This window comes from Neoarius graeffei, chromosome 4 (genome assembly GCF_027579695.1).
Source record: "Neoarius graeffei isolate fNeoGra1 chromosome 4, fNeoGra1.pri, whole genome shotgun sequence".
Lineage (NCBI taxonomy): Eukaryota > Metazoa > Chordata > Actinopteri > Siluriformes > Ariidae > Neoarius > Neoarius graeffei.
The window spans coordinates 58,658,374-58,682,016 of NC_083572.1; the positions used below are offsets into that span (position 1 = coordinate 58,658,374).

Genomic DNA, 23,643 nt, shown 5'->3' on the forward strand with positions numbered 1-23,643 from the left:
TTGTGTGTATATCTTATAACATAGATCTTCGTTTTCCTTGTTAAATGTATAATTACATGGTACTTGGTTAATTAATTGCAACTGATTGAACCAAATGATAAGACATAACTTGGTTTAAAATTTGGTCTCCCAGTGAAGCTGGTTTGGCATTGACTAGGAGACCAAATCTGGTCATAGTAACTATGTTAAAAAATGCTCTGCCACCAACACATGCAAGATAATCTTATCAACAGAGCATGCAGTTTGATGACTTTTTTTTTTCCAAAATGATCCCATCCACAATACTATGGATGGGATCACTTTGGAAAGAAAAATATGCGCTGCCATGGCTGCCAAAAAAAAAGTTGGTGTTATTAGCATCAGGCAATGCATTTTTAGACAGATGGACATTTAGTTCAAAGAGCAGACACACAGGCATAGGTGACCTGGCTGAAGGGTGGCACGGTGGTGTAGTGGTTAGCACTGTCACCTCACAGCAAGAACGTCCTGGGTTCAAGTCCAGTGGTCGATGGGGACCTGTGTGGAGTTTGCATGCTCTCCCCGTGTCTGCATGGGTTTCCTCTGGGTGCTCCGGTTTCCCCCACAGTCCAAAGACATGCAGGTTAGGCTAATTGGTGGCTCTAAATTGAATGTGAATGGTTGGTTGTCTCTCTGTGTCAGCCCTCCGATGACCTGGCAACTTGTCCAGGGTGTACCCCGCCTCTTGCCCATAGTCAGCTGGGATAGGCTCCAGCTTGCCTACGACCCTGTAAAACAGGATAAGCGACTACAGATAACGGGTGTATGGATGGTACCATGACATTTGGAATAAAGTCTAGGCTAACATTTATTGCAGTAATAAAATTGTACTTTAACTCAGATTAGGGTGGAAGAAACTTAAACATATTCTGTACAGTCTGTGTAATATGTTACTTCTGTCTCAGAAATGAGCAAACATTGGAGTCCAAGAAGGAAACTCAAGCTAGTGGTGTGAGGTTTTCAAAAGAACTGGTTCTTTGAGCCTAGTATTTTTGGTGAAAGTTGAGAGCCGAAGCATGGTGGCGTAGTGGTTACCACTGTCACCTCACAGCAAGAAGGTTCTGGGTTCGAGCTCAGCGGCCGAGGAGGGCCTTTCTGTTGGAGTTTGCATGTTCTCCCCATGTCCGCGTGGGTTTCCTCCGGGTGCTCCGGTTTCCCCCACAGTCCAAAGACATGCAGGTTAGGTTAACTGGTGACTCTAAATTGACCGTAGGTGTGAATGTGAGTGTGAATGGTTGTCTGTGTCTATGTGTCGGCCCTGTGATGACCTGGTGACTTGTCAAGGGTGTACCCCGCCTTTCGCCCGTAGTCGGCTGGAATAGGCTCCAGCTTGCCTGCGACCCTGTAGAACAGGATAAAGCGGCTAGAGATAATGGATGGTGTAATAGAGAAAATTTAGGGTTTCCCTCCGCCTTTTTTCCCTGCCAAGCGTCTGTTCCACACTCCAATCCAGTAGGTGGCGGTAATGCACCTTTAAGCTCGCATTCCAACTACCATTAAACCCAAAAGAAGAGGAAGAGTTTGACCCATCCTCCCTACCAAGTGGTGGCGGTAATGCATCAATTTTCTGTTGACCAACCGGGGGGGACTAAAGAAGAAGTAGTAGTTATTTCGCGCAATTTTTGCCGGTTAAGCTGTAAGTCAAATTGGCGTCAGTTTTATTTTTTTTTCTGCTTCAGACAACCTTAAAACTGAATCTAATAAAGTAGTCATTTGCTGAAGACGGAGTGAACTCGCGATGGATGAGAAAGAGGCGCACACACAGGTAGGAACATGGAAACTGAAGATAAGTGAAAACACCTGATTACAAACAACGGAGTTTTGTGATTTGCTTCACTATGGTATTTTTATTTTATAGTTGTGTTTTCGCCTCGAACTAATACTTACTTTTACAGATCAACAGCACGAGTGATGGACGCCAGTTGTTTTTGTTTTGATTAACAGAGTCTTCGTTGCGGAAATAACATTTATACAACGTTTTAGTTCAAGCGCTTTAAATGCAGTGGAGAAATGTGAGCTAATAGTCTTGTGTAGCTGTGAGGGATCTGATCTCACACCACTTTACTGTTTAAATCAGCAGTACAGGGGCTCTGAAAGTCAGGAGAGTGAAGCTGCAGCAGGTAGCTACGGGTTGATGGGAATAACAACATATCCTTCTCAGTTATTATACAGTAGTGCTTGAAAGTTTGTGAACCCTTTAGAATTTTCTATATTTCTGCATAAATATGACCTAAAACATCAACAGATTTTCACACAAGTCCTAAAAGTAGATAAAGAGAACCCAGTTAAACAAATGAGACAAAAATATTATACTTGGTCATTTATTTATTGAGGGAAATGATCCAATATTACATATCTGTGAGTGGCAAAAGTATGTGAACCTCTAGGATTAGCAGTTAATTTGAAGGTGAAATTAGAGTCAGGTGTTTTCAATCAATGGGATGACAATCAGGTGTGAGTGGGCACCCTGTTTTATTTAAAGAACAGGGATCTATCAAAGTCTGAGCTTCACAACACATGTTTGTGGAAGTGTATCATGGCACGAACAAAGGAGATTTCTGAGGACCTCAGAAAAAGCATTGTTGATGCTCATCAGGCTGGAAAAAGTTACAGAACCATCTCTAAAGAGTTTGGACTCCACCTATCCACAGTCAGAAGATTGTGTACAAATGGAGGAAATTCAAGACCATTGTTACCCTCCCCAGGAGTGGTCGACCAACAAAGATCACTCCAAGAGCAAGGCATGTAATAGTCGGCGAGGTCACAAAGGACCCCAGGGTAACTTCGAAACAACTGAAGCCTCTCTCACATTGGCTAACGTTAATGTTCATGAGTCCACCATCAGGAGAACACTGAACAACAATAGTGTGTATGGCAGAGTTGCAAGGAGAAAGCCACTGCTCTCCAAAAAGAACATTGCTGCTCGTCTGCAGTTTGCTAAAGATCACATGGACAAGCCAGAAGGCTATTGGAAAAATGTTTTGTGGACAGATGAGACCAAAATAGAACTTTATGGTTTAAATGAGAAGTGTTATGTTTGGAGAAAACACTGCATTCCACCATAAGAATCTTATCCCATCTGTGAAACGTGGTGGTGGTAGTATCATGGTTTGGGCCTGTTTTGCTGCATCTGGGCCAGGACGGCTTGCCATCATTGATGGAACAATGAATTCTGAATTATACCAGCGAATTCTAAAGGAAAATGTCAGGACATCTGTCCATGAACTGAATCTCAAGAGAAGGTGGGTCATGCAGCAAGAAAACGACCCTAAGCACACAAGTCGTTCTACCAAAGAATGGTTAATGTTTTGGAATGGCCAAGTTAAAGTCCTGACCTTAATCCAATCGAAATGTTGTGGAAGGACCTGAAGCGAGTAGTTCATGTGAGGAAACCCACCAACATCCCAGAGTTGAAGCTGTTCTGTATGGAGGAATGGGCTAAAATTCCTCCAAGCCGGTGTGCAGGACTGATCAACAGTTACCGGAAGCATTTAGTTGCAGCTATTGCTGCACAAGGGGGTCACACCAGATACTGAAAGCAAAGCTTCACATACTTTTGCCACTCAGATATGTAATATTGGATCATTTTCCTCAATAAATAAATGACCAAGTACAATATTTGTCTCATTTGTTTAACTGGGTTCTCTTTATCTACTTTTAGGACTTGTGTGAAAATCTGATGTTTTATGTCCTATTTATGCAGAAATATAGAAAATTCTAAAGGGTTCACAAACTTTCAAGCACCACTGTAAGTAATAAATGCCTGGAGGTAATGTTACCTTGGGCTTAATGACAGTTTTAATAGTAGGGTAATTCCACCCCAAATCACCAGATTTAGAAAAACGTTCGCCACTGACCATCTCAGATTTGCTTCATACTTTCTGGAAATATTGTCAGTGTGCCCAATAAATAGTGTACAAAATTTTAGGCTTGTATCTTCATTAGTTTCTGGGATATACAGGCTTTAAAAAAGGGGCGTGGCCCCAATTTCACTGTTGTGCTACAGAAAACGGACCCAACTTCCATAAGTCATTACTTTTAAACTATTCATGCAAGATTCATGAAATTTTCAAGGATTCATCTTCAATGCCAGACGCCTTTAAATACTATAATAGAAAGTTCACGATTCAATATTTGCCAAGTTATGGCTTGCAGAAAATCATAGTCTTCTATCGTGCTTTGGAGCAAATTTGATGCCCCATATCTCCACATTAAAGCACACCAGATCTTTCAAATTTTCTTATTACTCATGTTATAGTACTCTTTAGGCAACTAGGTATGTGTTCAAAAGAAATCAAACTTTGATTTATTAGGCTTGAAAAAAAAAACATTTTGCACCTATAATTCAAATGCATATTGCAAATGTATGACAAGGTCTACCATAACAATTACACCACTGGAAAGAGCTTCTTCTGATTAGCAAATGCACAAAATATGACGTTGGTACCCTAAACCAAACTATAAATATCAAGGTATCAAGTACGGCATGTTTTTTATGATAGACGGAAATGCTGTTTTAAGGCATATAATCTACTTGGACGCATCCAGAGATGCATAAAAACTGAAAAAAACACAAAATTCATGAGGATTTGTATCACTATCCCTTAAGAAGCACATGTTTGAGCTTCCATTTGCCAGCCAGATGCATCCCCAGCTGAAAAAGGTCATTTACTTTAGTGACGGATCAGCAGCCCAATACAAAAACTAATATAAAAATTTCACAAATCTAATAAAGTATGCAGACGGTTGGCAGAATGGCATTTCTTTGCCACTTCTCATGGTAAATCACCCTGTGATGGTATTGGAGGCACTGTAAAGCGGTCAGCAGCTCGAGCTAGCTTATAGGCAGTGACGAGTGATCACATACTAACCCCATCGGATCTGTTTTTGTGGGCAGAAAAACATCAAGAACATCCATTTCATCTGGGTTGGTACAGGGAAAGTTATGGAGAGTGGAAAAGCATTGGAGACAAGATTTTCAAGATCAGCTACTATTCCTGGAACAAGAGACAACCACTCATTCGTTCCAATCATGTCCAACCAGCTGCATTGTGGATATGAGTGGGAATTGGCCACAAGTAATGCATAAAACCCCTGTTAAATCAGCAGTCTCTCTGGCAGATACAATTCCTGGTAAATATGTTGTATGTTTGTATGACGGACAGTGGTGGATAGGCAACATTCGTGCATTATCAGAGGAGGAACAAGATGTACAAATAACATTTATGCATCCTCATGGTCCCTCTCAGACTTACAGCTGGCCCAGGAGAGAGAAACTGTTGGGTCCCTCTGGTGCATGCCATGAAAATCATTGATGCCCCACTTACATAAACTGGCAGGCAGTATAAACTTCCATCTGATGTGGAAAAGCAAATCAATACACTGTTTAAGCTCTTCAAATAAAGTATTTTTAAGGTTATTATTTCTCCTACACTGTAGGTTTGTAATTGTATTGTAATATGCCTTAAAACAGCATTTCCGTCTATTGTAAAACATGCCGTACTTGATGCCTTGATATTTATGATTTGGTTTAGGGTACCAATGTCATATTTGTGCATTTGCTAATCAGAACAAGCTCTTTCCAGTGGTGTAATTGTTTTTATGGTAGACCTTGTCATACATTTGCAATATGCATTTGAATTATAGGTGCAAATTTTTTATTTTTAAAGCCTAATAAATCAGAAAATTTGATTTCTTTTGAACACATACCTAGTTGCCTAAAGAGTACTATAACGTGAGTAATGAAGAAAATTTGAAAGATCTGGTGTGCTTTTAATATGGAGATATGGGGCGTCAGTTGCTCCAAAGCATGATGGAAGACTTTTTTTATGATCTTCTGCAAGCCATAACTTGGCAAATATTGAACTGTGAACTTTCTATTATAGTATTTAAAGGCGTCTGGCATTGAAGAACAATCCTTGACTATTTCATGAATCTTGCATGAATAGTTTAAAAGTAATGACTTATGGAAGTTGGGTCCGTTTTCTGAAGCATGCGTTTCAACAGTGAAATTGGGGCCACGCCCTTTTTTTAAAGCCTGCATATCTCAGAAACTAATGAAGATACAAGCCTAAAATTTTGTACACTATTTATTGGGCACACTGACAATATTTCCAGAAAGTATGAAACAAATCTGAGATGGTCAGTGGCGAGGCCTCTGGTGATTTCACATGTATTGACCCAGAAACGTTTTCTGTTGTTCAAGAATAAACCCTCCTAATTTGTGGCCAAATCCTCCCTGTGCACATTTAAATAACGAACCTAATGATGAAATAAAAGTCTGTACCGCTAGAATTCCTGGAAAAATTTTTTTTTTTAATTAAAGCTCAGACTGTCTAACTAAGAAGAGAGAGCTGGAAACATTTGCATTGAAAAAGAACTTATGTAGAAAATGGTCCACTTTTGTGACCCCTACTTTCAGTAAACAAAGTGAAAATTAACTGAATAAGTTTTTGACTCGCTGTCTTGCAGTGACCAGTAAACAGCGCTTTTCTGTGATAGTGTTTATAAGTTTAGTAACTGCCAATTTAAAGCGTTTTTGGATTGTACAGTACTTATGAAACTTGATTTCATTTCTGTCATGAGGTGAAAATGTGAATTTAATTCTTCCCAGAACCGTAAATTGTGGTAAGTGTCTAAGTTACCTTTGCCCTTAAATTTAGAAGTAAATTTACTGAGCTTTTTAAATTCATTAAAAAGTTACTAGAGCTGTGGCTACAATTAGGTGGGGTTTACATTAGACCGTATCAGCAGATCATCAGATAACGTTTTTAAAAACGATTAGCGTGCACTCAGCAACGCCAATACAGGGATACGCTAATCACATGACTAATTCGGCACGCAAGTTGAAATGTCAGTGCGGCTCATCGCTTCCTCCTCAGCGGCTGCGCTCCAAATCACTCCGCCCTGAACAGCGAGTGCCCTCTGGAGGGTGCGCACTCCGGCCTTGCACAGCTCACAGAGCGCGCGAGTGTAGTGCACGAGCAGTGATTCGGGACTGAGCCGCTGTGCGCAAGTCACTTACCACTTGCAGGTGGAAGGATGGCAAGCCTAAAGACCATCATAACTACACAATGGGCAGTATTTGCATCAGTATTTGCAGTATTTTCATACTTTTATACTCTTTAATGAAAGGTGATACAAGGCGGAAGTCCGCGCCGCTTTTCAACAGTCGCGTCACATGGCCAACGCCAGCAAATCAGGAAGGTGGATGTCACCGTGACGTTGTCCAATGACGACGCCAGCTAGAGCTCAGCACAGCGTATCCGCGTATTCTGAATGTTTACACAGCACCGGAGCTGACACGATCTGGATTGAATACGTGGACCCTGGCGGATTCCCGTTTCCAGGCATTTTAATGTAAACGGACAGTGCATCCGTGAAGAAAACGAGACAGATACGGTCTAATGTAAACTTGGCCTTAGACACCTTAATGATCTTTTGGCCATTGCAAAAGTAGAAAAGACTTCCAGGATGTAAACTGTGCATGAATAATTACTCAAACTTCCACTGGGGGGGGGAGTTGATTCCTGATTAGCATGTTAGATCACGTGACACTGTTCCACAATTACTAACATCTTTGGCCACAGACATCCAGATGATTTATTTATTTAAAAAAAGTGGTATTAAGGTATTTAAAATTTTACAGACTTGTTTAGAACAAAATATCTTGTCTACGCTTACGTAAATGAAGTAATTCTAATGTTTGTAAACAAATGAACTGAATGTTTAGCCTGCATTATATTTTTGTTCCACTTAAGCATTTTCGGAGATCACATTTTGTTAATCATTCGTTGTTTGTAGTTTACCAGCAAATGTCAGGCAGTTGACATTGTAACCACATGAAAATCCAGGTCAAAAGGTTGCATGTCATTCCTTGAACCAAAATATAAACTGTCTACTGATATTGTAATGTGTGGTAGACATTTACAACAAACTGCAAAAAAAAAATCTAAACGGAATAGGAAAATCTATATTTCAAGCATGTCATTTTTTTTATATGCTATGAATAATTGTTCTAATTCTATTTACTGTAATAGGATTCCAAATAAATACAAATACCAAATAAACATTCCATTCTGTTCTGAATCAGGAAAAAAAAGATCACAGTATTAAAAAAAAAAAACCTTATACTTAATGTTACACAAAGATCGATCTATAACAGTTGTAAAATGTCCCTTAATTCCACAGGGTGTCGATAATGGTGGACACTGGTGAAAGTGATTATCAACACCTGACGTGATTCTCAAATGCGCGATTAGATACAAAATGGTGACTGTCAAATTAAAGCGTAAGAAACAAAGTAGGTTTCGACAAGATCATGAAATATCGGTGAATTTGATAAGTAAAAACATGCCCATGATCTTTCCACCATGCTTACTTGCGGTGATAACATTTGGGTTTTCCTCAAATTGCTGATCGTGCTAAAAAAAAAATTCCATCTCGGGTAATGTGTCTCATCACACAACAAGATCAAAGGGTGAGGGGGGGGTCTTCTGGTTGATTTAATTAACCAATAATGACTTGTAACTGAAACTCGCCTTTGTAAAATTTTTATTGGTAAATCTGAAAAGGTGTCTTATGGACTAATTGTAGCCGCCGCTCTGGTCACTTTAAGACCCTTTATTGGTATTCTTAATAGTCGTAGTGATGAAGTAAGTTTAGTTACTAATTGACATCTTAAACTTGTCTTTTTAACAGCATTTTATTAAGAAAGTCATAGTCACAGTCTATAAGAATTCTTAGTTATAAGCATACACTAACATTTCAAACTTTAGGACACGACATCTTAAAGCTGTTAATTTGTCTAGTGGATTTTCTAGTTTGATAGTTCATTGAAAAATATTCCTGCAACTCGCAAGACAGCAACAATTTCCTTTTTTTTTTTAAGAAATAAAGCATTCCCCCCTCTTAGAGAGGTAATTTTTTTTTTAACATGATAAAAGGAGTCATTTATTGTAGGTCAAGCTGGTGTGCATCATTCCTTGCACGATGGTTGCCGAATTGAGTTGTTGGTGTATTAACACAGTTAAAGGTTATTACAACCAAAAAGGCAATTATGGAAATATTCACTTTTGAAAAAAATTTGCCAATAACTTTCCACAGAGACTGAAGGCAGCTGTCCACTACACGGTCAGTAAACTTTGCCAGAGCATAGCGGCGGAGTCTGAGAAGGAGATAAGCAAGCAAGCAGTGGCTGCGATTGCTGAAGCCACTTTCAGACAATGTGGTAAGTTTAACACAAACATTTACTTCCTCGTGAATATTGTGGGTCTGTTCACCACGTCTCCACTGTCTTTCTACATTGTAGAGATATTTGCAGAAGATTTGGAGGCCTTTGCGAGGTAAATTTGACCTACTTTCCAAGTTGTACTGCATTGTTTTTCCAATCCTGATCGTGAAGTAGCTCTGTGCTGCACACTGCAGTGTTTTCCACTGAATAAAATGCACCCAGTAGTAATACAAATGCTTCTGGAGTGTAAACTAAGGCTACTTTAAGTCCAGGATTGGGGAAACATGGCTAATTGTCAAACAATTTGATGGCATGTTTACAGACCTGCACAAACACACCTTCTGTTTGTTGCTCTTCAAGACATGCCAAAAGACACACAATCACTGTGGATGATGTGAAACTTCTTGCAAGAAGGAGTGCTGCACTGGTATGAATCTCTGATATACACACGCTACAGAACTGGCCTGCAAATTAGTTATTTTGGGAATATAATTTGCCTCAGTAATTCAGGGATGAGAGTGGGTGGTCATCAAAAAAGCAGAAAACAAGATGGTGCCCAAAGCCAACCGGGGGGGGGCTTCAAGATGCCCCCCCGGAAAATTTTGAAAAATAAGGCCTTACAAACCACTTTTCCTGCAATCTGAGCTGTAGTAGATAAAAAATCTGTTGTCTTTTTTTTATATATTTACATGAAAATGTTTCAAATCAATAGGAGTATTGTTTGAATTCAAGATAAAATCACATTCTACATTCAAGGGTATGGTTATAATTCATGATCAACAAAAACGACAAACTAAATTCACATTAAACTTAAGTTTTATTAATTATCAAAATGTTCATATATTAAATAAAATTTTAGGGTGACTGACCTTTTCTCCGTGTCCTCATTAGTTGCATATGATTTCTTCAAAAAGTCTTTTGAAATATTTAAGTTTTCAAAACTGTCAGCATTAATTCAGATTTACTGACCATCATATACATGTTCAATGTACTAAATCAAACGAATGCTAAGTTTATGGGATAATGTCTATGTACACTTTATACAATTATTTATAGCTCAGTCACTTCTCATTTTCATTTGATCATTTCGACTTCAGCTTTTTGGCCAAAGACAAAAGCTTGTCAGTCCTCTTTTTTTTTTTTTATATACCAGCATTGATTTCACGTACCTTTGCTTCGTCTCGCTTGTCAACTGTATTCGGCATTTTGAGTAAAAAAGCCGATACGAAAGAGAAACGTATTTTTGAAGAGCAGCGACGATGAACATGTGCAAGTTTCGATAAAATAGAACGATGCGGGTACTTTTGTAAGAACTGTTATGATTGGCTATCATGCTCTCGCCAGCGATGTTTTGGCCAATTACATTGTAGATCACACGTATTCTACCACGAGGCTTAGCGAGACTAAAGATGGCGAAAATGTAAACATGTAACATCATCGTAGGAATGAATTACGCTTGAGTATCACGAAGGAACATACCCCAACCCCCTCAGTAAATGAAAAAAAAAAATCTCAACGGATTTGGCATAATATAAAGGTTGATTTTTACTCAGAAAAAGCGGAAAACTCTCATTCCTGGTAATTATACACCATCACCTAATCTCTATCCACTACATCCCAAAATAAGTAGTACACAAACGTTTTCCTTCACTGAATAAAGAGCAGAAAATCTGTTTACTTGAATTACTTATAGTGGAAGTCTGATACCTGGCCAAGAAACACGTAAAATATACATGTATATTAACATGAATTTAGAACAAAAAGCTTTATACACCACAACAGAAGTTGTAGCATGAGGCAGACATGAGAATACCTTAAAGGTTTGAGTTTAAAAATACTGATCATTTAAACTTTCCCCAAGTTTGGTAGTATTGATGCCTGATCTAATCAAAGCCAAGGCAGGGTTTATGTATCTCTAGCAATTGAGTTTCTTTAATTAAAAATCACTCCTTCATGAAGAATGCTACGTTTTGAAATAGTTAACAGAAGGGGAAAAGTGCTTAAATAGTGTGTACTGAATAATTAAACTTGATGTGGTTCAGGTTCAAATCTTCATCCTGTTAGACATGTGTTGATCCAAGAAGGACTCAACAGATAACTGAAAAGTAGTACTGGTGTCACCGTTCTATTTTATTATTTAAAAATGCTCAAATGTTTTATTACAGTCCAGCCACATCCAGCAAAAGAGTGAAGAACTGGCACTAAATAACCAGGAGCTGAAGGAGAAGAGGAAGAAGAATGCTGCCAAGAGAAAGAGTAAGGAGATGGAGGGAAATGAGGCAGGAGAGACAGAAAACTGACTCGGCTGACCACAATCTCATCACCTGACACCGCCAATATGGACAAGAAGTGCACAGATGACTAAACACGCACACGTGGCCTGAATTAATTTATTTGGGGGGGGGACACTTCTTGTAAAGATTTATCAATTACTCACTCACAGCCATGGGTCAAGATTGTGTATTTTATTGTAATATAGAAGATGCAAAACAATTTTCACTGCCTGTGAATGTAAAATTTGACTCTATAAAAGTGTTAATAAATTTGAAGGGTGAGACACTTGGTAAATAGGGCTGAAATAAACATTGTTTGAACTACAAATCCCTCAGTTGACCCCATTTTGACAAAAAAAAATATAAATAAAATAAATTAAATTGAGGCACTAGTGACAGACCAATTATATAGCAGTAGCACACTCAAATTTTGTACAAAACCAAACCAGTGTTTTGTCATCTCACACCAGAATGTCTGAGCTGTTGTTCTGGAGCCAGATTAAGCAGAGTTAATCCTGCACTAAAAGCATTTCTAGCAGCCTAAGGCCACGCTTGATCTGGCTCTAAGAATGAAGCCCAACATTGTGGTAGTTGGTGGTTAGCTACATTCTACAGTCTGTATTTCTGTTACCAGAGGCGCTAATGCTGTAATGGGGAACCAGACACTCCTCCATCTTCCTCCGTCCCCAAACGGACTTTCCACCTGGGGTTCAGATGCAACCTGCAGCCAGCCATTTTCCAGGCCCCTAAACGTGTGAATTCGGTTAGTTTTCAGACTTTTTTTTTTAATTAATTACCCCATTCAAAGTCACTTGAGGTAAATTCAGAATTAAAAAAGCTGATATTCAAATTAAGTTTTATTGGAGCACTCCCTTTCACAAACCATATTTTTTTTTAAACATTAAGCAAATGTTATTTAGAAGAAATTCATTCCACAGACAGCCACATCACTCAACATACAGGTCTCACTTACACAATCACTCGTTCTCCCACCCTCTCAGTGGCCACTGAAGATGTCATCCACAAGTTCACACTTACAGGTCAAATCACAAGGAAAAGCACACACACCATACAGCATTCAGATCAGTTTTATATAAGCAAGACAAAAAAAAAAAAATCATAACATTCCACTAGCTATTTAAGCACATTGTCAGTATATGATAGGAGAAAAGCAAAATGGGAAGCCTAGGAGGGAAAAATGTAATCCTTCAGGTACAGGTAAACTAATGGTCCATCTGTTCAGGGTTGTGTATAGGTGAGGCTGGGAAATGTCAACAAGCTCTCATTCACGCGCTCACAAACGCCACCCAGTCACATTTTAGCTCTTTCATCGCACTCGCATCAGTCTTTTCGCTCGCTCGCTTCCATGCCTTCCTTTCTCTCCGTTCGCTCACTCTTCGCCACCACCAAGCGCACTCAACAGTTGTTAAAAATGTTCACTTTCTGTACAGTTCTTGTGAAATCAGAAAAATATGCTGACCAAAAAAAAAAAAAAAACAAGACACACCCACCGTGTCAGCGAGCCGAGCGACGAGAGCTTTTAGACATGAGGAAGATGGGATTATGATCTCAGCCGCAGCGAGCTGCCACAGAGGGCCTTCTTCCCAGGCAAAACCCACAGATGGCAACTGCAGAAGAGATTTTGATGAAGGGAGTTTTCAATTTATCTTGCTGCAAATAAAACATGGTACTTAAAAGATTTAGGTTTCAACCAGATTCTTCCCAATGCAAGATTTCAAAAAATAAGCTTTCAAGGGATACAAATTTGGTCTGTAAAACATGCACGTTCATGACTACAGATTAAACTGCATGCATTTTTAAGAATCCAGTTGAAATAGTTTCTCCCGACCCCAAATTAAACAATACGGCACAAAGACAGGAGGGGGGGAAAGTAAATTGCACAGATTGCTTGTATAACATTGCCTGTTGTAAATTGTTAATATCTTGTTCAAATGTAGAAAAACATAATGGTCTCCCCAAACTCCCCATTTGCTCCTGCTCCCATTCCCACAATGCACAAAGAGTTAAATCTCTCAGAAAATACTTACCAAACACACACTAAAAATATCAACACTTCAAAAAAAAAAAAGAGAAGAAAAAAAGATAAACCCCACCACTTACATCCCCCACCCCGTAGACTTGGACTCCATACCGGAGCCAAAGCTCGAGTTAAACCCACTTGCACTGCCAGCAGGGTTAGAGCCTGCGCCCCAGCCGAGTGCAGCTGAGCTGCTGCCGTAGCTGCTGCTTCCTGTGCTGTACTGTGCCTGGTCTCGAGCAGAGCTTGCGCCGCTCGCGCTCGAGCCAGATGTAGCTGACTGACCCTGTTGCGCCAACATTCCCATCATTCCCCAGCTACTCTGAAGGGCAGCCTGAGCGGCAGCCATCATGGCTGGGTTCAGGTTGAAATTGCTGAAGTTTCCCAGGCTGCTGGAGCTGCTGCGGCTGCTGCTGCTTCCAAAAGCCTGAGCACCGAAACCATTCCCGTAGCGGACCCGATCCAGCATGTGCCCTCTGCCACTGTGCTTGGGTTCAGCGTTGGATATATGAACACTCACACCCTTGATGATTAGGTCCTCCCCACACAGGGAAGCTGCAATCTGTTCAAGGGAGATGGGATGAGAGTAATTATGTTTAGATTTTAGCTTCAATAACGAGCTAGAGATACAGACAACGCAATACGTTTTATAAAATATAGCATGCTCACATGACATACTTACTAAATGTTATTTTAAATTACATTACGGAGAGTCCAAAAAGCTAGACGGCCTTTCAATTTCATATAATCGGTGAAATTTAGTACCCTGTGAAATTTGGTCATTGTGATGTGTTTATTTCTGTAATATCTCACAAAATATCAGGCCATTCTGTGGCTGGGAAGTTGTTTAATTTGCGAGGATTCCCGAACAAATGATGTGCATGAAAATCACTCGCTTCGCGCAGTCAAGCAGACAGAAGTAGTCCGTGTGCGCATGTGCAGGTTTACCTTTGACCGTGCACTGACCGTTACATCAGTCTGTCACTAAATGAACACCTGATCACACCGAGATGCTCGCTGACCGCCGAATATTTATTAATTAGTTTGGTCCTGCGTTTTCTTTCCTTCGCAACATAACGTCTTTTCTTCTCGCTTTCTGTTACCATAGTCGGTCTTTCACATTCACGTCCTCCATTTTTCTCTCCCGTTTCAAATTTGTATCCCACAATGTCTTGCACGAACAGAGAAAGCCCACCACGTCATGCATGATGTCGTATCCACTGGACCGCTCACTCTTGCACCGTCTGCAGCTGGTACAAAACGCAGCTGCCCATCTCCTCACCGGCAAACGCAAGCGTGACCACATATCCTCCGTCCTTGCGTCGCTGCACTGGCTCCCAGTTGCTTTTAAAATAGATTTTAAAATTTTACTGTTTGTTTTTAAAGCTCTTAATGGCTTAGCTCCCCAGTATTTGACCGAGCTCATTCATATCCACACCCCTGCCAGAACGCTGAGATCCTCTAATCAGCTGCTACTGGTCACCCCTAAAACAAAACTAAAAACCAAAGGTGACCAAGCCTTTGTGGCGGCGGCCCCTAGGCTCTGGAATAACTTGCCCTGGCACATCCGATCAGCAGGATCATTTGAGGTTTTTAAATCTTCTCTAAAAACACACTTTTTCTCCCTGGCTTTTAACCAAGTTTAAGTATTTTAGTATTTATCTTAATTTCTTGTAATTGTGGCATTGTATGCATTTTATATATTTATTTATTAACCTGTACAGCACTTTGGTCAACCCCAGTTGTTTTTAAATGTGCTCTATAAATAAAGTGAGTTGAGTATCTTGAATTGGGTCACGGTGAAGCGGGGGGGGGAAAAAAAACAGCAGAGAATTTAGGGCCATGTGGCCCTAAATTCATGTTTTTTTTAATTGCTCCATTTAAAAAAAAAAAAAAAACTAATAAAATTGGAAGTCTGTGATTCGAATTCAGTAGCTTTCGGTCCACTAAACAAAAATAACTGGGTGTTGGGGAAAATTATTTTTATGACCTACACTTGAAAAATCTGAAAGGCGGTCTACCTTTAAGCTTGCATTAGTATCATTTGGCTAAACTGCACTTTAAATGACCAACATGACATACCTGGTCATCAGCAAAGGTAACAAAAGCAAAAGCTCGGAAAGGCTTGGGGATGAAGACATCTGTGACCTCGCCATATTGCATGAAGAACTGGCGCAGATCATCAGAAGTCATGTCCTCGGTGCAACGGCCAACGAACACCTTCCGGCTCCTCATTGGCTCGTCAAACCCTTGCTGTTAGACAGGACACGAAACAAGCTGTAACAAGTTGTGACTGCAGGCAACACCTCCATAGATGTGACTCTATGCAGCACACTTTCAAATTGTATTTGAAATAACATGTTCTTGTAAACCTTTGAGTTAGGCAACTTGCAGTCACACCACCTCCCATCAATCATGTGCCGCTGGGTAATCACTTTACCCTGGGTCTCCCAGTCAGCAAATCTAACAAAGCCAAAGCCTTTCGAATTTCCCGTCTTTGCATCTCGTTTCACCTAGAAAGAAAAGCATGAACCGCATTACATCACTGTATGCAAAGCTAAACAAATTCATATCGAAATGTGAGGGTCACGCTCCATGGACACTTTCTGTTGGCATGCTGTACTGTGCCAAAGCCTTAAAGACATGCAAAGAAATGCTGTAGAGCAAAGATGCGTTCACAAAATTAAAAATGTTTCTACATTAAAAAAAAAAAAACTTTAAAAAGAGCAGTAAACAGTAATAAAACAAGTCAATATTTGGTGTGAGGATCCTTTGCTTTAAAATAAATAAAAAATTAAAGGGAAGGGGGGGCAGTCTCGGGTACATTTTGTGTCGTGTTATAAGGAAATTAGCTGGTACACTTTACTGAGCATCCTGCAGAACCAGCCACAGTTTTTCTAGAGACTTTGATTGTTGCACTTATTTTTGCGGCAAAGCACAACCACCTTCAGTTTTTTTTCCTGAGAAGTGGTCCGTTACGTAATATGCTGCTTTCTTTACTGAACCATTTTTCACTAACATTTAATTTTGTGCTGGAAAACTCATGTCTGATTATCAAAATGTTTTTGTACTGACTACATAATATAAATAAAAAAAACCACAAGTTGGCCTAGTGGTTAGCGTGTCCGCCTCTTGACCGGGAGATCGCGAGTTCTACTCGCAGTCAGGTCATACCAAAGACCATTATAAAAACTGTACGCACTACTGTCTGACAAAGCATGCTGCAATACAGATGTGAGTGGGGAAGTCAAACTCTCGCAGTTACCAGAGGACTAGCCCCCCCCAGCGTAACCCTAGCTGTATAGGCGAGAGGCCGAGGGCCACAGAAACGGAGATCGGCGCAGCACCCATACACCTTAAAAAGAGTTGGTTAGTACTGGGAATGAAGACTGCCTGGGAAGACCAGATTCTGGCGTGAGAGGGACTTTGACAATGTAAAAGTCATAAAATAATGTATAGCAAAGTTTAATCTAAAAAAGGGGGTGGGGGTGTCCTTCCAAGATTTTTGCACAGTACTGAAAGTAAATATCAGAAACTTACCTGCACCATGATTACGTCACCGAAGGTACTGAAGTAGTCCTTCAGGTCCTGTTCTGTAGTTTTCCACGGCAAGCCCAAGACGATCAGATCCGAGGTCTTCTGGTCTCCCCTCTTGATTTTTGCCGATGAGCCATCTATCTCGTCCATTTTGCGTTTGTTGTCTGCCGATTCTTAAAATTGAGAACAGCAAGATGAGCGTTTCCTCTTTGGAGCCTGACAACCTCGAGAATATTTCTATCATTTCTCTGCACTGGTTGATGTATTACTTGTAGTCCTTTTAGCCTGAACATATATTTATGTACTTCAGATTTGAACTCAGCCTTTTAATAAGCTGATGAGACCTGTGCTTCCTAATGTGGGGCTCATGGACCCCCTGCAGTCTGAAAAACAGCCAAAGGGCCTGGGATTTTCCCCCCCTCCATTTTGTCAGTGCTTAAAGCATATACACAAAGCCATGGCCTCATTTTCGTTTATAAATGCCTCGAGACCTCAAGAATGGCACAGGAATAGTTTTAAGTGTTAACAATAAATCTATAGTAATTTTTACGATTAAAGTGATTTATATTGGTAGCGGTCTGAGTGAACGACCTTGATGTCCATAACGCCACAGCAGGAAGGCTAATTGGTCTCATTGCCATTTCCGCTATACTAAACAGAGCTGACTGCAACTCCGATCCTCCATTTTGAGCTAATTTATCGCCATGCCACGTAGATGTGTTGCTGCACCCACCAGCAACACGACAGAAGGTGGATTTATGTTTCATTCATGGTCCAAGAATGTTCAAACTGCAAAAATTTGGATGCATTTTACGAGAAGTTCACAGGCACATTAGGTGCCTACGAAGTGGTCTCTCCTCTGCACATTTTACTGAGGACTTGTACAAAACTTCTTATCTGTTGAGGAGCGTTGGCTATAAGCCTGTATTGAAAGAGGGTGCAGCACCAACAATTAAAGAAAACTACAAGAAAAGTATTTTTTAAAAAGGAAAGTTCAGTTGCACCAGTCTTCCCGGTGTGAGCCGAGGGTTGTTGGCAAAACCCAGGATGGAATGGGACAGGACATATCGCTCGGGCAGTGACCTTCCCGCAGTTGTTGCTAAAACCGGTGACGTCCCGTTCCGTCCCGGGTTTTAGTGACTGCCTGAGCCAAGCCGTAATGGCGGAGTGCTCGGTATGGACAAAATAGAGAATGAGTGGAGCAGCCGTCTGATTTCTAAACTGGATATCGCTGCCATCTTGCCCTTACGTGAAAGAAGTGAATGAACAGAGAACTGAACGAACAACTGAAAGTCAGATCGTTTCAAAAACAATCGGCCACAAGATCGGCCTTCAAGAAGCGAGAACACAGACGGGTAAGCTCCGACTCTTATTTGGATATAAAACAACACGTTGTTTACCTGCATTTAGATAAATACATGCGACTTGTATTGTGCATTTAAGTTACCGGTATAAGATTATTTAATTTGCTTCAGAATGTGATCGTCTCAGTTCATCTGATTATTTAATTAGCCTTTAACATTTTATCAGCGAAAATGCATGCATGTACACGTATGTTTCACAAGTTATACCTATCCTGTTTTAATGAGAGTCAACACACAATCTTAGTTGAGCAAGTCGGTAACAGTATTTCTTACCTTCACCATAAATTTTTATTTATATATGACTTTGGTCTATAGCTGTAAAAGGCCTCAGTCTTAAAGTGCATATCCTGGACCAATTTTGTTTTTTTAAAATATGACTGTCCCTTTACACACTCATCCAGAAGGGTAATTTTGCACAATGCCATCTGTCTACAGCAGAAAAAAATAAAACGCGTCTGGAAAAATCCCAAGGGAGTCTGGAGCCAGATTCATGACATCACCTGCGGAAGCGCCAGCAGGCTGCGAGAGCTTGTACGGTTTCAGTGCACAGCCTGTGTAGACCAAGTTTAGCAGCTAGCAATTTTGCATTGAAATTTGGAATCATCACCTGAGCGCAATGTTACTTCACCTTTGGATGAAGAATATAATGAGATGTCAGAATTGGGGCTTCATCTGTTTGGATTTGATGATTCAAGTAGTGAAGACGACGGAGACAACACCGGGGATGTAAATAATACGGTCGTTTCCTCATAAAGAAACCTTTGTCACATGCACACTTCAAGCACAGTGAAATTCATCCTCTGCATTTAACCCATCTGAAGCAGTGAACACACGCGCACACACCCAGAGCAGTGGGCAGCCACACTAGAGCGCCCAGGGAGCAGGCAGGGGTCAGGTACCTTGCTCAAGGGCACTTCAGCCCAAAGCCACCCCACGTTAACCTAACTGCATGTCTTTGGAAACCCACACAGACACGGGGAGAACATGCAGACTCCACACAGAAAGGCCCTCGACAGCTGCTGGGTTTGAACCCGGAACCTTCTTGCTGTGAGGCGACTGTGCTAACCACTACACCACCGTGCCGCCCACAAACAAACTAGCGCTGATGCAGGATTCAGAAGGAGGCGTCCTGCACGTGATGTCACGAAAATCAACGTTTGCCGGGAAATCCAAATGCCAAGTTTTTTCAGAGGCGGACGAATTCGCCTCAAATGGCTTGATTTCAATTGAATTTTTCTGGTATTGCACAAGGTGGCAGCACGGTGGTGTAGTGGTTAGCGCTGTCGCCTCACAGCAAGAAGGTTTGGGTTCGAGTCCCGTGGCCGGCGAGGGCCTTTCTGTGCAGAGTTTGCATGTTCTCCCCGTGTCCGCGTGGGTTTCCTCCGGGTGCTCCGGTTTCCCCCACAGTCCAAAGACATGCAGGTTAGGTTAACTGGTGACTCTAAATTGACCGTAGGTGTGAATGTGAGTGTGAATGGTTGTCTGTGTCTATGTGTCAGCCCTGTGATGACCTGGCGACTTGTCCAGGGTGTACCCCGCCTTTCGCCCGTAGTCAGCTGGGATAGGCTCCAGCTTGCCTGCGACCCTGTAGAACAGGACAAAGCAGCTAATGAGATGAGAGACATTGACCTTGCTCCTGAATTTACCCCTGATATGCACTTTAAAACCGGTTACTGCTGTGACGTCCCGCACTCAGGGCTGGCTGGCTCAGCAGGGCAGCTCGAATGCCAACTTTGCGGTCGATTTTAATTCTCAATAAATAAATAAATAATAAACTAAAAAAAAAGCCACCTCGGTCATGGTATTTCACCACACGGACCGACCTTAAGCTGGTAAATAATAAATTTATTTTTTTCTTTACCAAATTCTAAGCGCCCGAAAGGGAAAACCGAGCTGAGCCGCCATTTTGAATCCTCATTCACGGCTGTAATGCAAATGGCTTCCTCCTCGGTATACAAGTGCACTTCCATGGCAGGAAACAAAACTACATTTTGCCGCCTATGTCGTCCCCTATTTATACAAATAGGAGTCATTCAGGATTCAGCCATGTTTTTGCTCAGCGTTAGCAAGTTACAGGTTTTTAGCTTTCTCCTGAAATGTTTTCTTTTATTTCTTCTTCCTCAGGGTAGTAAAACTCGCTTTCGCTGTGAACACTGCCGTTATCGCTATCCATGCTGTAAAATTAATGCTATTCTCCTGAGAAATGCTGGCAAAAATTTATAAGATTTTTGATAATCTTATAAAAAAAGATAAATGTTGACAAAAAAATGCCACTATGTTTGTCGTTGTTGTGAGCGAGCGAGTCGCCAGAGGGCCGGAACCTGGGTCTGTGCTCGCCAGCCAATCAGAGCGCAGGATTTGATAGAAACCGGACCGCGAAAAAATATATATTTTTATTCCCATTTATGCAGCAAACAAGCGTCAAGGATAGAGATACTATCCATTCAGAAACTTATTTAAAAATAAAGTTTCTGTGGATCTGCTTTAATGTGGGGCTCATGGACCCTGCAGTTTGAGAAAGCCAGCGGGCCTGGGATTTTTTTTCCCCCTCCATTTTGTTACCGTCCCAATCCACAGTTTCAAATTAAAAGCCTATTTGCGTGACCTTTACAGCGGAAAGGATTCGAGTCAAACCGCACTAAGTGCTTGCACATGCTGAGTATTTTGTCATGTTGTGCTTTCAGAGAACAGTTTGCCAAATGATGAAAAGGTAAAACGTCCCGGCTGCCTCTGACCCCTTTCGGACGCAAACGTTCCGTCAAAAGTTGGTTATTTTGTGATTAAAGATTGACGTTGGAGTTATTTCCGCACCAACCTTTAGGATAGTTGACGTAGAAGACGAGGTTGCCCCAGCCGTTTTCCGGCGCGTGCAGTACGCCCTCCACGATGCGCACACCGCGCATGCACTGGGAAATCGGGCTCCGGTAGCGCAGGCCACACGCGCCCGGGAACTGCGCTGCTACGGTGGATAGCAACACAGTACCGTCGTCCTCCGAGGGAATCTCCATCGGCTCTTCGTTCTCCTCCTCAGCCACGCGAATGTACATGTCGGCCATCTCTGCTCTGTTAGCAAAATGTAGAATTTTTATTCGAGCTGCACTGGGTCTATTAAGAAGAAAAAACACTACACGAGGTACCGACCGCGAAATGTTAGCTAGTCGGTTACTAGCGCGCGGTAATGACGGGCTTTTAAATTTTTTTTTTTAAGTACGAGTTGAAAAACAAACAATTTTTCCTTCAGCTTGCTAAGAGAAACGTACCTTGACTGTGAAAACTCGGATGTTATTCTGCAGTGAACTGAAATGTTAAGTCACAACAAAACAAGTGAGCAGCTAGCAATTAGCAACTAGCAGCGTTCTGCTCTTCTTCTTTTGTTAGCAGCTGCTGCTCTCAGGTTGCCTCTCTTTCTCCGAATGAATGAGCGAGCCCAGAGGCTATTGTTTCCTCTCCACGGTGCACAAAACACGCAAAAACAAACCCCCTGTTATTAACAATGTTTGTAGTTGAGTACAATTTTAGCTCTCAGACCTAAAAACAAACAAAAATTATTTCTATTTGCGTTCCACAAACCTCACGCGCCTGTTGTTGTCGTACCAAAAGACATTACCTAAGTCATGTAGGAAATACGTCATTTTCAGAAGGTACCATTATAATTTTTTTACGGGGGACGGCGAAGTGGGATAAATACATTGATAATGGCATTTTCAAGTCAAAATGAACTCCAGCTAAAAGTGAAAAAAATTTTACACCCACACTTACAATCGTCTTTCTCCTGGTTATTCTCGTACACACGAAGCGTATAATAAACAGACCGCACAAAACCGGAAGTGGCCTCCTGAAACTTGCAGTTGTCGTGTCGGGGAGGGGGAAAGACTTATTTTTTTTTATTCTAGGTTTCCTATTCTGTCCTAGTATCTAGGGAGATTACGATTAGGAACAGCTATATTGACATGGATTGCATTTACAGCGTGTAAAATGGAATGGAATACTGATTAAAACGGGACTTTTGAATAAAGTGAATCAGAGTCAGAATTAGAATCAGGATTGCTGGCCAAGTTCATGCACACAAGGAATTTGGTTCGGCAGTTGGTGTCTCTCTAGCTATACAGGGGGGTGAATACATGTACAGGTCCTTCTCAAAAAATTAGCATATTGTGATAAAGTGCATTATTTTCTGTAATGTACTCATAAACATTAGACTTTAATATATTTTAGATTCATTACACACAACTGAAGTAGTTCAAGCCTTTTATTGTTTTAATATTGATGATTTTGGCAAAAAAGTAAAGGAAAACCAAAAATCCCTATCTCAAAAAATTAGCATATTTCATCTGACCAATAAAAAAAGTGTTTTTAATACAAAAAAAGTCAACCTTCAAATAATTATGTTCAGTTATGCACTCAATACTTGGTCGGGAATCCTTTGGCAGAAATGACTGCTTCAATGCGACGTGGCATGGAGGCGATCAGCAGTGGCACTGCTGAGGTGTTATGGAGGCCCAGGATTCTTCGATAGCGGCCTTAAGCTCATCCACAGTGTTGGGTCTGGTGTCTCTCAACTTCCTCTTCACAATACCCCACAGATTCTCTATGGGGTTGAGGTCAGGAGAGTTGGCAGGCCAATTGAGCACAGTAATACCATGGTCAGTAAACCATTTACCAGTGGTTTTGGCACTGTGAGCAGGTGCCAGGTCGTGCTGAAAAATGAAATCTTCATCTCCATAAAGCTTTTCAGCAGATGGAAGCATGAAGTGCTCCAAAATCTCCTGATAGCTAGCTGCATTGACCCTGCCTTTGATAAAACACAGTGGACCAACACCAGCAGCTGACATGGCACCCCAAATCATCAGAGACTGTGGAAACTTCACACTGGGCTTCAAACACCTTGGATTCTGTGCCTCTCCACTCTTCCTCCAGACTCCAGAACCGTGATTTCCAAATTAAATGCAAAATGTACTTTCATCTGAAAAGAGGACTTTGGACCACTGAGCAACAGTCCATTTCTTTCTCTCCTTAGCCCAGATAAGACACTTCTGACATTGTCTCTGGCTCAGAAGTAGCTTGATATTAGGAATGCGAAAGTTGTATCCCCTTTCTTGAAGATGTCTGTTCGTGATGGGTCTTGATACACTGACACCAGCCTCAGTCCACTCCTTGTGAAGCTCTCCCAAGTTCTTGAAT

The 23,643-nt window shown here is 41.1% G+C and overlaps 2 protein-coding genes across 5 annotated transcripts; one reads left to right on the forward strand and one right to left on the reverse strand.

The window, feature by feature from the left end:
- Positions 1–1,595: 1,595 nt before the first annotated feature.
- Positions 1,596–13,023, forward strand: cenps (centromere protein S). Its single transcript, XM_060919410.1, has 5 exons — positions 1,596–1,783; positions 9,124–9,247; positions 9,329–9,362; positions 9,611–9,677; positions 11,416–13,023. Exons 1-5 carry the CDS (start codon positions 1,757–1,759, stop codon positions 11,548–11,550), a joined length of 387 nt encoding a protein of 128 aa, XP_060775393.1. The 5' UTR covers positions 1,596–1,756; the 3' UTR covers positions 11,551–13,023.
- tardbpb (TAR DNA binding protein b) lies at positions 11,701–22,080 on the reverse strand. Of its 4 annotated transcripts, XR_009654546.1 has the most exons (8): positions 21,723–22,079; positions 21,278–21,525; positions 17,102–17,271; positions 15,934–16,074; positions 15,644–15,814; positions 13,645–14,123; positions 13,035–13,151; positions 11,701–12,269 (listed from the first exon to the last, which is right to left on the reverse strand). XR_009654546.1 is itself a non-coding variant. In XM_060919408.1 (7 exons), the coding sequence occupies exons 2-7, from the start codon at positions 21,516–21,518 to the stop codon at positions 13,085–13,087; spliced, it is 1,269 nt and encodes a 422-aa protein (XP_060775391.1). In that variant the 5' UTR covers positions 21,519–21,525; positions 21,723–22,079; the 3' UTR covers positions 12,363–13,084. The 4 variants fall into 4 exon arrangements, 2 of the variants coding, with proteins under 2 accessions (XP_060775391.1, XP_060775392.1); XR_009654547.1 differs by lacking the exon at positions 21,278–21,525 and having other exon boundaries at positions 21,723–22,080; XM_060919408.1 differs by lacking the exon at positions 11,701–12,269 and having other exon boundaries at positions 12,363–13,151.
- Between the last annotated feature and the right edge of the window lie 1,563 nt (positions 22,081–23,643).